This window comes from Bombyx mori, chromosome 6 (genome assembly GCF_030269925.1).
Source record: "Bombyx mori chromosome 6, ASM3026992v2".
Classification (NCBI taxonomy): Eukaryota; Metazoa; Arthropoda; class Insecta; order Lepidoptera; family Bombycidae; genus Bombyx; species Bombyx mori.
Window position 1 is genome coordinate 1,309,219 of NC_085112.1, and position 16,832 is coordinate 1,326,050.

Genomic DNA, 16,832 nt, shown 5'->3' on the forward strand with positions numbered 1-16,832 from the left:
TACCACTAGTAAAAATAGGGACATTTTTGTAGAAGCGAAGCCGCTTTCTCGTCTACCTGTACGTACATACGAAAAAAGTTGCTACTAGAATCCGGTGGTAGATTCAACAAAGCACTGCTCTTGCTAGGGCCAATGTCAGCAACACTCCCGGTTTTGAGCCCCGTGAGCTCACCTACATGTTAGGGTGAAGCTGAAATATCTTGGCTCTGCCCCTGGCATTGCTGAAGTCCATGGGCGACGGTAACCACTCACCATCAGGTGGGCCGTATGCTCATCTGCCTATAAGGGCAATAAAAAAAAAACCTCAACAGCGATAATACCGCCCACCTTGAGACATGAGTCTAAGTCTCAGTTCTATACTATAGCGTTTACCCTTCAAACCGAAACGCCTTACTAAACTAATTTCTACATAAACGCATTAATTACTGTTACTTTCTGAGCAAATAAAATTTATTAGCTATTGCAATATTTTAAACATTATGGTGCTAAAATTATTATTTATAAAAAAAAAAATACGAGTTATTATAGCTATAATTATTTTGATTTCTCCGTCAGGTGCGAAATTCACCTGCACGCAGTCGATCCAACTACGTACCAAGTGCTTCCCGTCGAGAAAGTTCTGGAGAACATTGACTCTAAGTTCGACGAGCTGAAAGACGTTTATCATGAGTACGGGGTCGAGACTCTCATAGCTGCCAGCGCTATATCCAAAGGTACATTATATATGCACAGTCACGCTTTAAGCGACATTTTTGCAACTTTAACGTAAAGCTCTAAAAGCTTATAAATTGAAAAAAAATTACCTAACAAAAAAACATCTTCACCTATTTGAATGGAGTAAATTTAATTAATATTCAATTAGACGATGTTTCTAATTGAATATTAATTAAATTTACTGCACTGTTGATGCTGATACCAAACAAAACGCGCCTCTAATTACAAAGATAAATGTCGCTTAAGCCAAATACCTTTTACTCCTTAAAATTATTCGAAGTAATTTTGTCCCCAAGTACACATTTTTCACTTTTTTTTATATTTATACCTAGATCATTGTTAAATTAAATACTCCGACTTCAAAACCACTAACGAAATTAGTTGATTAGCATAAAACCCACCAGACGGTGAATGCCTAGCTTCTTTTTTTTTTTATTGCCTTTGTAGGCAGACGGGCATACGGCCCACCTGATGGTGAGTGGTTACCGTCGCCCATGGACTTCAGCAATGCCAGGGGCAGAGCCAAGCCGCTGCCTACCGCTTAATACTCTCCACAAGCCTCGTTTGAAGAAGGACATGTCATAGCGCTCGGGAAACACCGAGGAGGGGAGCTCATTCCATAGCTCATTCTTGTTTGGTTTAAGCTCTGTTAGCAAAGTAGTACATTAAATAGTCGAAATAATTTGTTAATCATTGTTCGTTTCATAGAGTCTGAGTATAAAATGTCACATTATAGATCATTTAGGTAAAAATCTGTTAAATCCTATCTTTCAGCACCTGATAGCTTCGATCCAGCTTTAGCAGCTTTGATAGCATTACTGATAGTGCTATTCACTGGAATAGTTACATTTGTTGTTGTATGCGCTTGTCTTAAGCATTGGTGAGTATAATAATATCATCTAACTATGGTTTGTATAATTGTTAAGATTTTAATACAATGCTTATTATTTCTCAAATTGGACTTTACTTATATTCGTGAACGTAAAATTTAATGCGATTTGCTTTTATGGTGAAAAGCGAATACAGTGAAGCTTCTGTTTGAGAATTTGAGTTTGGTTCATACACAACGAAACTTGTTAAAACTCTTTTATTAAATTCACATTTCAGAATTTTGTACTTAAATGTTAAAATTGTATAAGATCAAAAATGATATTTAAATCCAAAATTATTTACTCAAATGCAATTTTCAATATATTCTACCAGGGTAATATCACCACCATCAATGCAGTCCAGTAAAGGTGACAGTCTTGCCCGGCGGAAAATCCTGGAGGAATTGTCCACGACTGAGAACCCTCTCTGGCTAGAGACGAAGCTAAGGCCATACGAGGAACAAGAGTTGACCATGAATGTCTTCGGAGACCAGAACGAACAGGTCGTTGTGGAACCGGCGCCGGTAAGAAATCTGAACTATTTCATATGACAGTCACTCTTCAGTTCGAAGAGCTTTTGGAATCAACATTACTTAACTTACGCAGACAAAAAAGTGAGAATCTAACATGGGGAGACGATGGGGAAGTAAAGTAGCAACCGGAAGAGATCTGACATTATTATATTTTTTCATAATATCCATACAGGTTTAGAGTTTACATGTAATAATTAACAAAATATATTAAACATATTATAAATGAATTAGATGACGAGTGCTTACAAAGTCAATTTAATTTAAAAAGCTTATTCATACTTTAAAAGCTCATAAATATCTTGACCACTACGGCTCTCCGTGAAAACAGCAGATCAACAATACAAGCGCGCTAGCTTATAAGCTTTGTTTTAAAAAAGTTTATATATTTATAATACACTAGAGGTCCCGCAGTAGTCGAAATTCGGCTATAATTAATCGGAATTGTAAGTTTGTACACATACTATAATCACAAATTTCGCCAAGGCTACACTATAAAAAAATATTAATAAACACAAACAATATTTAATCTATTCTCAATTTGACAACAGACGTCAAGAACAAAAGTTTGACAATAAATAGTATGCATGCGTGTGTGCATTATTTAAAAAAAATATTAGCATTGTGCACTTCTCTATATGCTCTATAAGTGTGGAAAATTTCATACTCCTCCGTCCGCGCAATTTTCGTAAAAAGGGATACAAAGTTTTTGCTTCACGTATTAATATATAGATTGTGCTTTTTTTATTTTTATTGCTTAGATGGGAGGTCACAGCCCACCTGGTGTTAAGTGGTTACTGGAGCCCATAGACATCCACAACGTAAATGCGCCACCCACGTTGAGATATAAGTTCTAAGATCTCAAGTAAGTTACAACGGCTGCCCCACCCTTCAAACCGAACCGCATTACTGCTTCACGGCAGAAATAGGCAGGGTGGTGGTACCTAACCGCGCGGACTCACAAGAGGTCCTGCCACCAGTAATAATTCATAATTATTTTGTTAATCCTCGCAGACTGACAACACTTACGCAACGATACAAGGCAGCAGGGCGGCAGAGAGATTCGGTGATTACGCTACTCTAGGAGGCGAGTCTCCAACCCCTTTAGAGACAGCTTTAGGATTTCAGGTAACTGTAATTATTTTTTAATGTTGGTTAACGGCCGAGCTTTAAAAGTTTTTTTTTATTGCTTAGATGGGTGGACGAGCTGACAGCCCACCTGGTGTTAGGTGGTTACTGGAGCCCATAGACATCTACCTATCTATCTTGAGATACAAGTTTTAAAATCTCAGTATAGTTACAACAGCTACCCCATCCTTCTGGCGGCAGAAATAGGCAGGGCGGTGGTACCTTTCCGCGCGGACTCACAACTGGTCCTACCACCAGTAATTACGCAAATTAGAATTTTGCGGGTTTGATTTTTATTACTCGATGCTATTTCTTCACCGTGGAAGTCAATCGCGAACATTTGTTGAGTACGTATTTCATTAGAAAAATTAGTACCCGCCTGCGGGATTCGAACACCGGTGCATCGCTTCAACACGAATGCACCGGACGTCTTATCCTTTAGGCCACGACGACTTCAAAAGTTGATTGTATAGTGGAATAGGTGCCGGTGAAGTAAGGCGAATATTGGCACATGTATTACTTAACTTCTTCGGTTAACTTAACAGTCGTCTGGTGTAGCGGTAAGTGACATGGTCACTACCCAAGGGGTCGTCGCGGGTTCGAATTCCGCCAAGGAAAGATATTTGTGTGATAAATATAAAATGTATTTTCCAGGGCTATGGATGTATATTAAATATATGTATGTGTATAATAAAAGTATTACATTTATTTCCGTTATCTGGTACCTGTAACACAAGTTCTTTACGAACTTAGCACGGGATCTGTTAACGTGGCGTGATTGTTTTAAAAAAAAAAACTTGTCTGGTTTCAGGGTAGCACCTTCAAACCACCATCTCCTGATACTCCGGAGCCGCCTCCGCGTCCCACAGGACTAGGCGTTTTATAATGGTGAATATCTAACTCACATGTTATTCTTCTGTAGCCCAGATATATTTTTACGAGAGCTGTGTGGATCTATGACATGACAGTAATCATTAAGTTGGTTGTACGTTTGCGTGAACCCGCAATGTAATGCAAACACATTGCGTGTCAGCCATGTCTATTTCTCTAGTCACTACCCACATTTTTACATAAGGTGGAAATCAAATTTGCGTATGACGGCTTCGCGCCAGAAATAATCAGGATTATTGTACCTATCCGTGCGGGTATACAGTATGCCTCATCACGAGTGCAATCGTTAGTGATTTATTACTACTGCCATATTTTAGCATGGTATATGCTACATACAACATATTGTCAAAACACCATAAATATTTAAGACCTAACATTTTTTCAATACCTCCATTTAATTTGAAATTTTTACACTTATCAAGGTTCAGATGAAGATAAATAATTTTAATACTCTTGCCTAGAATAGTGACCAGAATCAAGTTGGTTTGCTATATGTTTTATTATTTGTTTCAGATGTATCATTAAAATTAATATGAAAACAAAATAGGAATGTAAATAAACGAACCAATATGCATGTTGACAATGTTTTACAATTTACAATCAATGACGTAATATTTTAAGTAAAATATATTGAGATTATTTATATCAAACGCTTCCTACATAGGAAAATAATCTTTATTATTAAGAATTTAATGCTGAATTTAGTTCGCCCGGATCTGACCTGTATTACATTGACAACGTCCATTAAAATGAATGTCGTGTAAATTTTATATCGGAATTGTACTTTGAATAGATTATCTGAACTACGATGCAATTAGTAAAAAAAAAATCGACCTTAATCATTGATGACTTAAGACTTAAATTCATTTTATGTGTCTTTCTTTTTACTGTTCACATTAAAAAAAACAAGGCCTTTTCAATAAAGTTCTATTGATAACAGTAGAGAAACAAAGACGATTAATTGACAAACTGGAAAAACATTGGAAATTGTTCTTGCCTTATATGAAAAGAAAAAATGTTTTTCAAAAAAGGTAATGTTTAAATACTCTTCAAAGTATGCCGGTAGGTACACCTAAGCTCTAAAATAAGTCAAATTACCGAATATAACCAGAATTATATATAGGTCACAACCAGAATTTTTTTAAATCGCAATATGCGGGTAGACCTTAATTCCGTAACGTTATTATATTTTAAAAGCAGATACTAAGCGATCAATATTGATCTTCTGTCTCTTTCTATAGGTCGACAAGTGACAGGGACATAGTGAGTGTTAGGAAACCGCTTCCAAAAACGAAGACAGACGATAGTACTAATAACACCTTCGATGATGGAGTTATTTAGACAAAAGTTGTAAATAAATATTTATGGGATCGCGCGAGTCTGCGCTGCGCCTGTGAGTTCGTTGATCCGAGCATCAGCTGTTTTTGATTTTGTGTTTCATTGCTGGATTTTTTTTAGTAATGTATTTTTTATGATACTATTGTTTCATCTAGCTTATCTATCATGATAGAGCGTAAATAATGCTAATGTATACGTTTTAAAAATATGTTTTTTTTTTTTATATCTGGATCAATTTTTTTACCGGTCAATCATCAAAGGTGTCATTAGTACTATCTTCTGTCTTCGTTTTCGGAAGCTCTCTCCTAATACCCAGTATATTGTCTAGAGCTGTATTTTAAATTATTTATGTGTGTGATTTTTTTAACTAATTTATTATAACGACAATTTAGACTGCAAATTGAATCTCGTGTCAGAACTTAGCCATTTACAGCTAAAAAAAAATAGTAGATTTTTGAAATATTTTTTTTTATCTATGTACTTTTGTTTGTTTAAAACCATAATTATAAGAAAATCTATTTACAAAATTTTGTACAAATAACGTATTCATTTTAATTGTAAGTAATAATAATAATAATGTGATATGTATTTATTTTTATATAATAAAAGTTTTATTAATGTATTCAATATGAAATGGATAAATGTAAAAAACATTCAAGGCACGTCGAGCATATTTCTATCCGTGAATTCCTCCAAAATGAGATACGTACGTTCGATTCTCGGGTAAGGGAAACCGTGATCTAGTGTCATCGAGATGGCGACCTCATGTCTCCGCTATCACTGAGGTCTCGATCAGATGATCGCATGATGATCAACTGGTGATCGTCGAGAACCATTTGAGGAGCATGTATGCTCAGTAGCTTGGTTTAAACGGCCATATAAAAATCATATAGGTACATTTATGTATACTGATCGAACAGTCTGCTTAGTGAGAGTTTTTGAACGTTCTCGATAGCGCAAAAGTTAACTCAAATTTTATATTATTAATTATATATATATATATATCGACGCTTGAAAGGCAAACGTGACTAAGCGACAATGCGTGAACTTTACAGTAGACTAATTTAAAGTTGAAATACCTGAAAACAAAATTTATTTTAACGAATCCAGCTGTAGTAGAATCTACCTAGTAGCTGTAGGATTGAAATGATTTTAATAGACCTAGAAAAATTTTTTTTGCGCATCGAATATGGTTATTGCCTATCATTTATGTACAAAGCAGTTATTGTCGCTTAGTCACGTTTGCCTTTCAAGCGTCGATATATATATATGTATATATAATGAGACTGCATTTGGTAGTTTGTTTGGTCCCGTTCCGATATGAAACATGAAATAGTCGTTGTAATATTCAATTTAGAACTTCAATTTAGTCTCAAGCTTAGTGGCGACATTCAAATTATGATGCCGACGGACCCCAAATCACTGAGCACTGGATGGACAGAGAGCTATACGAAGAAAAATGAGCTAAAATACCACTATTTATTAAGTAAACGTGTTTTTTGTGTATCTGATATTGAGATAATGTATTTTTTTTACAATCAAACTATGTATTATAGTCAGTAATATTTAAGTTAAATGTATTTGTAAATAATGTGTGTGTTTCTATCTGTCTGTAAGTATACAAAGTATTATTTATACAACGAAAATATAGTTTTGTAAGTTTGATCTTTGTTTTATTGGTAATCCGGAAGCAAGATGTTGTTTCTGAAATCGATTTCTTGATTAGATTTAATGCAAAACTACTTCGTCCTGGTAGGTATCGCTCTTAAGGGGTCATGGTCATCAATTCAGCCGTAGCAAATTTTCTAATGAAATAATACCGATTTGACTAATTTTGGTCTTGAATTATTTGTGAAAGTCCAGAGAAGGTTTAAAAGGTAGATAGATGTGAAAATGCTCAGAATTAAATAAAAATAACAATTTTTTGTTTTTCCTTTGATGTTTCCCTCGTAAAGGATAAAGACGTCCGGTGCATTCGTGTTGAGCGATGCACCGGTGTTCGAATCCCGCAGGCGGGTACCAATTTTTCTAATGAAATACGTACTTAACAAATGTTCACGATTGACTTCCACGGTGAAGGAATAACATTGTGTAGTAACAATCAAACCTGCAAAATTAGTTTGTATAATTACTGGTGGTGGGACGTTTTGTGTTTTTTTTTTATTGCCCTTGTATGCAGACGAGCATACGGCCCACCTGATGGTGAGTGGTTACCGCCACCCATGGGCTTCAGCAATGCTAGGGGTAGAGCCAACCCGCTGTCTACCGATAAATCATATTGTGTCGGCACGGGTAAGTACCACCACCCTATCTATTTCTGCGTGAAGCACTAATGCGTTTCGGCTTGAAGGGTGGGGCAGCCGTTGTAGCTATACTGAGACCTTAGAACTCATATCTCAAGGTGGGTTGCGGTATTTACATTGTAGATGTAAGCTCTGGGCTCCGGTAACCATTTAATGAGATAATGAGACTTGCCAAATAGTTATAATTAGTCACAGATAATAATCTTTTTGTCCTCTGTTGAATAGACTACTGTCAAAACCGCATTCTCAATGCCCTTTTAATCCGGTTCATTCACATCATCATCATCATCATCAGAATATACTTTATTAAACTCGAAATCTCAAGGTGGGTGGCGCATTTACGCTGTCGATGTCTATGGGCTCCGGTGTCCATTTAACATCAGGTGGGCCGTGAGCTCGTCCACCCATATAAGCAATAATTAAAAAAGCTTTACACTCTGCCACTCCTCGCTAACGCACTCCGTGCATTATTCACTGCCGCTTTTATCTGGTCAGTCCACCTCATAGGCGATCTTCATCGTGATCTGTGTGCTTAATGCGAATTTTTTAACTTTCTCGATAATGTAAAAGTTTGTATGCAGTTGGCGCACGTCATTTCGAATCCTCCCGATCAACTAACGGTGCTTTTAGGTACCTCAAGCACCGGTCATCGTTCGCGTCGAACCGCTTGCGACGAAGGGCTCGACGAGTAAATTAACCCTCAGACACAGCCCACTGAGTTTCTCGTCGGATCTTCTCAGTGGGTCGCGTTTCCGATCCGGTGGTAGATTCTGCGAAGCACGGCTTTTGCTAGGGTTCGTGTTAGCAACGTCGTCAGGTTTGAGCCCCGTGAGCTCACCTACTAGTTAAAGTTCCGCTGAAATAGCCTCTCAAGGCTATCGGCCTAGGTAGGAAAAAAAAGCAGTTGGAACAGCGCCCCTAGCGGCAAACGTAAGCAAACCTTCCAAATACATACAAATATGAGTTAACTTTTACGCTATCGAGAACGTTAAAAAACTCGCACTAAGCACACTGATCCCCTCAAAGCGCAAGGTAGAGTCAACAAAAACATCAAACTAAATTGTTACATTTTTATTACAAAAATAACATTGTCAATTACATCCCATTTAAATAATATTAAAAACAACAATATTAAATTAATGTTATATTATGTATAATATGTACATGTGTTTCGTTTTTTTTGGCGATTATTGATTGTGCTCACCATAGTTAATTTCCAGTAACATCAAATCAGCACTTTGCCAACGGAGTGTCCGTGAGTACTCCTGAATACAGGTTACGCACTACGCGCCCATCATCAAATCGTAAATTCATATCGAGGGGTGAAAGGCGTTTGGTTTAAGCCACATTTTTGCATCTTTACAGGAGAACCATTTTATAGTTTAAATTTTGGAAAAAATATCATAACAAAAAGAACATTGCTTCATTCTTCAAACATACTTTGTTTGAATGGAGTAAACATAATTGAAGTTCAATTAAAAACATGGAACTCTTGATGCTGATACCAAATAAAACTGACCTTTCTTTACAAAGATAAATATCGCGTATTCTTATTTTTTTTATTGCTTAGATTGGTAGACGAGCTCACAGCCCACATGCTATTAAGTAGTTACTGGAGCTTATAGACATCTACAACGTAAATGCGCCACCCACCTTGAGTATAAGTTCTAATATGTCAAGTATAGTTACAACGGCTACCCAACCCTTCAAACCGAAACGCATTACTGCTTCACGGCAGAAATAGGCGGGGTGGTGGTACCTACCCGTGCGGACTCACAAGACGTCCTACCACCAGTAAAATGTCGCTTAAACCAAATAGTCTTTCACCCCTGGATATATTTGACGAGCCCTAACGAATTTAAATAAGTCTTCCATACAGAAACAGTTACTTGGTCGGACCGGCCATCAATGCAAAGCCTAAATCGCTCAGGCGACTAATTAAATTACAGCCATCCATCCGCTGAAGATGTTTTTTTAGAAATCATATATCAAAAGCGATAATATAAATGTGTACCATCTATCAAATTCACTTATAGAGGCTGCCGTGTTACAACTCCTTACAGCAAAATACAATCATAATTCGTCTTCTCGCATTAAAACTGTATAATCTCAAAACTTACTAATTTTACAGGAGAGTGTTTTAAAGGTTTAACATGTGATATTTTTAATATTAATCATCTTTGCAACATTTTTTTTTTTTTTACCAGTTACATTATCTGTCTTTTAAAGTAAGATAGAATTATGTATATTAATTTTGTTATTAGTAGTCAAAATATAGGTAAAAAAAAACTAAACTACGCTCTTTTGATAGTATTTATGAGAAAAATACTGGTGATACCAAATGATTCCGCATATTAACTCAATTTCGAATATTTTTGGAAATTGTACACTTTTAATGCGAAAAGACGAATTATTATCCTCCTTTGGAGCGTCGATGATATCAGGAGACAAATAATTTGAATATCCTAAGATGTCGTCGAACGTAAGTGACTTAACTATAGAGGGCCACGAAACTTTTAAAACAAATCATATCGACAAACACCGGATAAATAATAATGTTAATATTTCAATAACCAAGTTATATTATGTTAATGAAAGGTCATATTTATACTTCGAAGTACAGAAAACATTGATTATATATGCACACAATAATAATTCAATTTTTATGTGGTGTGGTAATTTGGAATAGTCACAACTCTTCCAGGATCATCAGAAACCACTATTGGATACACGGAAAAAAAATACAGTAGCTTTCTTTGAGGATGTACCAGTAGCTATCATATAATACAAGATATTTGACAAATCCTTTAATGGTGCTAATGAAATTTTTCATATAAGTACCGATCGATAACAAACAGTGGAAGATCTCTGGCGTTAGGCCCAAACGTATTGTATAATACTGCGATTTGATGGAGGTAGGGCGCATTGAGAAGCCACGGGAAGGTGTCACCATCCTACTTATTTGTGAGTTGAAGAGTTGGGCAGTCATTATATCAAGGTGTGTGGCGACGTACAGGTAAAAGGTATCCTTGAATCCATAAATTCTGAGAGACCTGCTTAATTTTTACCTTTTTGGCAAGACACGCGTATTCTGCAGTATTTTTATTTTTTATTTTATTGCTTAGATGGGTGGACAAGCTGTTAATTGGTTACCGGAGCCCATAGACATATACAACGTAAATACCGCCACCCACCTTGAGATAATTGTATAGATCTCACTGATAGATTATCGGTAAGATGAACACGATTGAAATTACTAAAAATCCGCGATCCTTTGTGTCTGTATGCCATCCGACGTGGCATTTCATTATAAAAACCATAACAGAAACAAGAATATAATAATAAAATAAATAAATAGAAATATGACTTCTCAACAACAAACAAACAATACTATCACAGTTACAGATAATAAATACGTTCTACAAAAGTTTACGTCAAATTTTAACAATGCGTTGCTTACTGCAAGTAATATACAAATATAGCTAAATTAATAAATTTCAACAATAAATTAGAATGATTTAATACTGCAATAGTATTTTCTATACAACTAGAAACGAAATTCGTTTCTCCATGTACAACAGATCATCATAACCTTGGGTATGCTTTTAGCTAAACCGTCTTTATATGTATTCATTTAAGATTTCTTTTGTGTATGTGTTTTTGTGAAACTGTATACCGAATTAAAGGTAAACTCATTTTGATTTGGAGTTCATATAGAGTCCCTTCTTTATTTCGCCGTAAAGTCGTGTTTTATGTAATTAACACCACAGTTGGAACAATATAAATTTTATTTTTGTAGCGGCATGAACCATTCTAAGTAATAACATTATATTAGTTATTTAACACATTATAAATTATTTTTACGTTTTAAATATTTGGCGGTAAAAAGGTCCCGTGTCACAGACTATATTCTTTTTCCCACCTCTCGTGCGTTCCGGCTTACGCATCATAAAAAGGTGCGTTCTTAAACGCCACAAAGGCTTACTCGAATAAAAACAATTTTAATTAACCACTTCTAGATTATATTTTTCAGATCAATTCTTTAAAATATCAATCATTCCATATTCGCGCACGTATGACGGAAATCATATCCGACATAATTATTGTTATTTTCACAACATCATTATCGTGGCGTTAAAGTTTTGCGCGTTTTATTTAATATTACGAGAAATTTCTACAATTCGCCTTCGACGAACTAAACAACAATTAATTACACAACAATTATCACACGTAATTAACTAAACAACAAATAACAATTTAGAAATAGGCAGCGGCTTGACTCTGCCCCTGGCATTGCTGACGTCCATGGGCGACGGTAACCACTCACCACCAGGTGGGCCATGTGCTCGTCTGCCTATACGGCAATAAAAAAATAAAGAAAAATTCAAAATATAAGGACAATTAAAAAAAAAATCGACGCTCAAAGAATGGCACGATAAACATTTTAAATTAAAATTAAGTTAACTATGCTCCCCAAAAACAATTATTTGAGAATTCAATCCATTAACATCGTTCGTACTTTCCTATATATAAAAAAATCGTACGCTAGTTTTAACGTTCAATGATTTTCTAGAATGACCAGCGGAGGTTGTATTGTCAAAAGTTTAAATCCATTGACCCCGGGAGACAATTACTTCAAACCCCAGATTTGATTGCCTTGGTTATGGCTCTTGCAGCATGTGTGGGGGATAAAGAGCGAGGTGGAGTGGGATCTGAGCTTCATAGAGCATCAGCACTGATATTTATAGCATCTAAATAGCGATCCACTTGCAATATCTCAAGTAATTTTGCTGGATGATAGCTGTGATATAAGTGCTCTATAGCGGCATCTGTTAAAAGACTTCGTGATTAGGAGGCTCACATCCAGAGCCTCGCTTCTGAAGGTCCCGACGCGACGGTAAGTTGAATACACAAGATGGACGCTTACTTGAGGATCCGGCCATAGTCTATCTATCTATCTATCTATCTATATATATAAAAATGAATTGCTGCACGCTAGTCTCGCTAAAACTCGAGAACGGCTGGACCGATTGGGCTAACTTTGGTCTTGAATTATTTGTGGAAGTCCAGAGAAGGCTTAAAAGATAGATAAATATGAAAATGCTCGGAATTAAATAAAAATAACAATTTTGTTTTTCATTTGATGTGTCCCCCGTCGGACGGATTCCTTTTGTTTGTTTTAAGTTTATTTTATACAAATGTTTAGGTCCTTTATTTATCGATTGAGGCACTACGAAGTCTGCCGGGTCGGCCAGTCTTAGAATAAAAATGATCCCGTATTAAATCCACATTACACCATTTGTAATTTAAAATATTCAAGTTCCAAAAAAAGAGGAATAATGGAGATTCGACTACAAGTCTCTAAGACACATATAACGTTTCCCTAAACATCAGGTAGAAAAAGATTGTAACTCAAAAGGGCGTAGACGAATTTATACAATACAACCTCAATAAACACGCTTCAACGTCTCAAACACTCGTGGTACTTGTCTACAGCATCGTTGGACCTCTTTATGACTTGTTTGTGAAGGTGGTTGAGTTTTCTTCTTGCATGAAGCACTAGGTCCTTGTAGGAGCGGCGGGAGTGCTGCATGTCCTCCCGGACGCGGTGGATCTCCTCCAGAGCTTGGCGTCTCCAGCGCTTCACTCGAGGTATTGTCTGAGGAGTTGATATTAATTAACCCACCTTGGAGCTTATTTCTTAACACCTGGTGTTAAGTGGTTACTGGAGCCCATAGACGTCTACAACGTAAATGCGCCACCCACCTTGAGATATAAGTTCTAAGGTCTCAAGTATAGTTGTAACGGCTGGCCCACCCTTCAAACCGAAACACATTATTGCTTCGCGGTAGAAATAGGCAGCGTGGTGGTAACTACCCCCGCGGACTCACAATATGTCCTACCACCAGTAAAACGGACTAAACGCCATATTGTAACCCATCAATTAGTCTGTTCGTCCTGCCCTATCTCCCCGCTCAACTACTTAAATAAGTGGAAATCTGTGCTGCGATAGGAGGCGGTCCAGACATGAAACCGGTGCATAAATGATGTCTAAAATAACAGAAATTTACTGTGGGTTTCATCACTCCCTCGCCTCGAGACATTAGGTCGAAGTTTCGATTGTATTGTATCATGTATGCGGCAGAAATAGACAGGATGGAGGTATATTGTTGTAGTTGTAGTCCTAAGGTACCCCGCTGGTACATAGCGGCCCTCACAAGCTGTCTCCATTCTGTCTTGCGCTTGTTCTTTAACATCTCTCCAGGTTAGGCTGGCAATCCTATCTGGCTCTCCATGGTGCGTCTCTCAGGTCGCGACCTGGTCTTCTCCTGCCATCCATTTGGCACTCAAAAGCGATCAATGCTGCTATGGGTTCATTACGAGCTCAGAATACAGCAGGGACGTAAATTTACAAATGCCACCATACCTTCATCGTGGAAGTCGTTCGTAAAAGCCATTGTCTTGTGCATTTCGCAAATCGTTATCTTGAGATCTATGTCCCGGTATATTCGCATCATTCGATACGAGCAGAACGGCTGTTTTAGTTATTGGGTCAAGGTCACTTCCAGAAATTTATCTCATGGAGACCCGCGTGAATGGGCCGCTTTGATTGGAGCCGTGGGGTGCGTGCCAACACTTTTAGTTTCAATAAAACGCCATAATAAGCTACTGACGCATTTAACTTTGGCGATCTCCTTAATAACACTCTAATAATAGATCAATTAAAATGTAGTTTTAAGAAAATCGGAAACCGAATGAATATCTAGTGGTAGGGCGATATGGGAGCCAGCACGGGTCGGTGGCACTGTCCTACTTCTTGATGCTACGAAGCAGTCGTGCGTTCCAGTTTGAAAGATTGGCATTGACGTTTTAATGTCTATAGACTCTGGTGACTGTTCAAGACTAGGTTATTACTGGTGGTAGGACCTCTTGTGAGCCCGCGCGGGTGGGTACCACCACCCTGCCTATTTCTGCCGTGAAGCAGTAATGCGTTTCGGTTTGAAGGGTGGGGCAGCCGTTGTATAGTTATACTTGAGACCTTAGAACTTATATCTCAAGGTGGATGGAGCATTTACTCTGTGGATGTCTATGGGTTCCAGTAACCACTTAACACCAGGTGGGCTGTGAGCTTTTACCCACCCATTTAAGCAATAAAAAATAAAAAAGGTGTAAAGTCGGCTTATCTGTCCATACATCGCAATAGTCTAAAGATTACCTCGCAAGAGATGCCGCAATCTCTCACCGCTTTGGTGCACTTCTTCACCAGGGATTCACTCTGTAACAAGGAAAATAAGTATTTTATATAAATGCTATAATACCCCCTACTCTCGCCGGGTTATGACCCTGGACGGAGATCGGACGTCGTGTGAAAGAGTCCAGGAGAGTCGTTTAGTGGGCAGGGTCCTAAATTAAATCCCTTGGGCCCATGAAAAAAGAAGGTACGACCGTCCTACGCATTGAGGCAGCAATTGAGACTTCGACCTCATGACTCAAGGTAAGTGGGTGAAATTATTGTCGTGATGTTGAACCGCAATTATCCTACTACCAAATAAAAACACGTTTGTCTCTGTTCGACTTAACTAGTCCTAAACACTGAGTACCTTATTCAAATGCATTCTCATCACGATCATGTGGCCGAGTAGGAACTTGTGATGGTTCTCGCCGCTGAAGCTGGCCGCGCGGCGGGCGTCATTCTGGATCGTGCGAATGCGGGAATCGAATTTCGATCGACAATTGGAGTTCTGGAATAAAATTTGTCAAACTAACATAAACTATCTTAACAAGTCATTTATTCGTAGCTTAACTAGATTGTTTTATTATATCCCTCGAAATATGATAGTGTATTTCGAACACAAAATAACAAGAATTTTTAAGCTATTGCATAGCTTCTATCGCCGGCCTTGAGCGCGGCGACTGAATCAAGAAATTCCGTAACGAAAATAACCTGACACCCCCACTACGCCTACTATGTAGCTCGCGTTCAACACATTCACACGTTGCGCTGGTGTAGTGTTTGTGAATAAGCGCGCGGCGTGACGCCACACTGTATGAGCATCATGAAAAGTCTGCCCATCTCTCACTCACACGGTCTAGCTTATGAGTGTAAAGGGGACAGTTAATGTTTTGCTTTTGTTAATGTTTATAAATATAGCGTGGTCTTATGTTTATTGTTTTAATATTAAATTATTATTGTCTAATTGTAATTGCATAATTTGATAAAAAATGCTTTACCGCGGTAGTCCCCGAGTGCCACACGTCTTTTTTTATTTATTTTTTTATTGCTTAGCTGGGTGGACGAGCTCACAGCCCACCTGGTGTTATGTGGTCACTGGAGCCCATAGTCATCTACAACGTTAATGTGCCACCCACCTTGAGATATAAGTTCTAAGGTCTCAAGTATAGTTACAACGGCTGTCCCACCCTTCAAGCCGAAACGCTACTAAACTATTTTAACTAGATTGTTTTATTATATCCATCGAAATATGACAGTGAATTTCGAAGGTAAAATATCAAGAATATTCTAGACCCGTGCGTAAATGTGGAAATTATGGGCGTTCTCCAGTCTTCTCGTTTCTGCATACCAACACCCGCTATACAGGCAGAGTCCAGTCCTAATACCACCGCTCTGGATTGAAAGCTTCTGTTAAAGATGTTTCTTGAAAATTATTCTTTAAATAAAGTTTGAAATGATTGAGAGTGGACAGCGATTTGGTTTGTGTAATCTATTTGTATAATCCTCTATTTATACCGCGAGCCTATCATCTGATTTGAAAAATTCGATTATCCTGAAGGCAATAAAAATACCATTTTTTCCTCTACCTATGCTGATAGCCTTGAGAGGCTATTTCAGCTTCGTCCTAACATTTAGGTGAGCTCACGGTGCTCAAGCCGGAGTGTTGCTAACACTAGCCCCAGCAAGAGCAGTCCATCGCAGAATCTACCACCGGATCGGAAACGCTACCCACTGAGAAGATCCGGCGAGAAACTCACTGGGAAAAATACCATAAATAGATTCTATCTTTATGAAATGTTGACAAATTAAAAGAATGTTAAGGTAC

The 16,832-nt window shown here is 37.6% G+C and overlaps 3 protein-coding genes across 3 annotated transcripts in view; 2 read left to right on the forward strand and 1 right to left on the reverse strand.

Annotated features, from left to right (window-relative positions):
- The window catches only part of LOC101746185 (cadherin-87A), a 68,739-nt gene extending 61,606 nt beyond the window's left edge, over positions 1–7,133 (forward strand). Inside the window, exons 32-37 of the mRNA XM_012689649.4 lie at positions 556–713; positions 1,489–1,594; positions 1,918–2,107; positions 3,128–3,241; positions 4,053–4,129; positions 4,646–7,133. Coding sequence (XP_012545103.1) covers positions 556–713; positions 1,489–1,594; positions 1,918–2,107; positions 3,128–3,241; positions 4,053–4,127 — 643 coding nt within the window. The 3' untranslated portion in view covers positions 4,128–4,129; positions 4,646–7,133. The remainder of the gene's footprint in view (positions 1–555; positions 714–1,488; positions 1,595–1,917; positions 2,108–3,127; positions 3,242–4,052; positions 4,130–4,645) is intronic.
- LOC101740450 (uncharacterized) overlaps positions 1–16,832 on the forward strand; it is a 960,210-nt gene that overhangs the window by 629,250 nt on the left and 314,128 nt on the right. The gene's annotated exons all lie outside the window — the stretch shown is intronic.
- Positions 8,830–16,832, reverse strand: part of LOC101741292 (uncharacterized) — a 28,803-nt gene continuing 20,800 nt past the window's right edge. The window contains exons 3-5 of the mRNA XM_004925222.5: positions 15,375–15,515; positions 14,990–15,049; positions 8,830–13,432 (exon numbers count right to left, since the gene is read on the reverse strand). Of these exons, the coding sequence (XP_004925279.1) occupies positions 13,235–13,432; positions 14,990–15,049; positions 15,375–15,515 (399 nt within the window). The 3' untranslated portion in view covers positions 8,830–13,234. The remainder of the gene's footprint in view (positions 13,433–14,989; positions 15,050–15,374; positions 15,516–16,832) is intronic.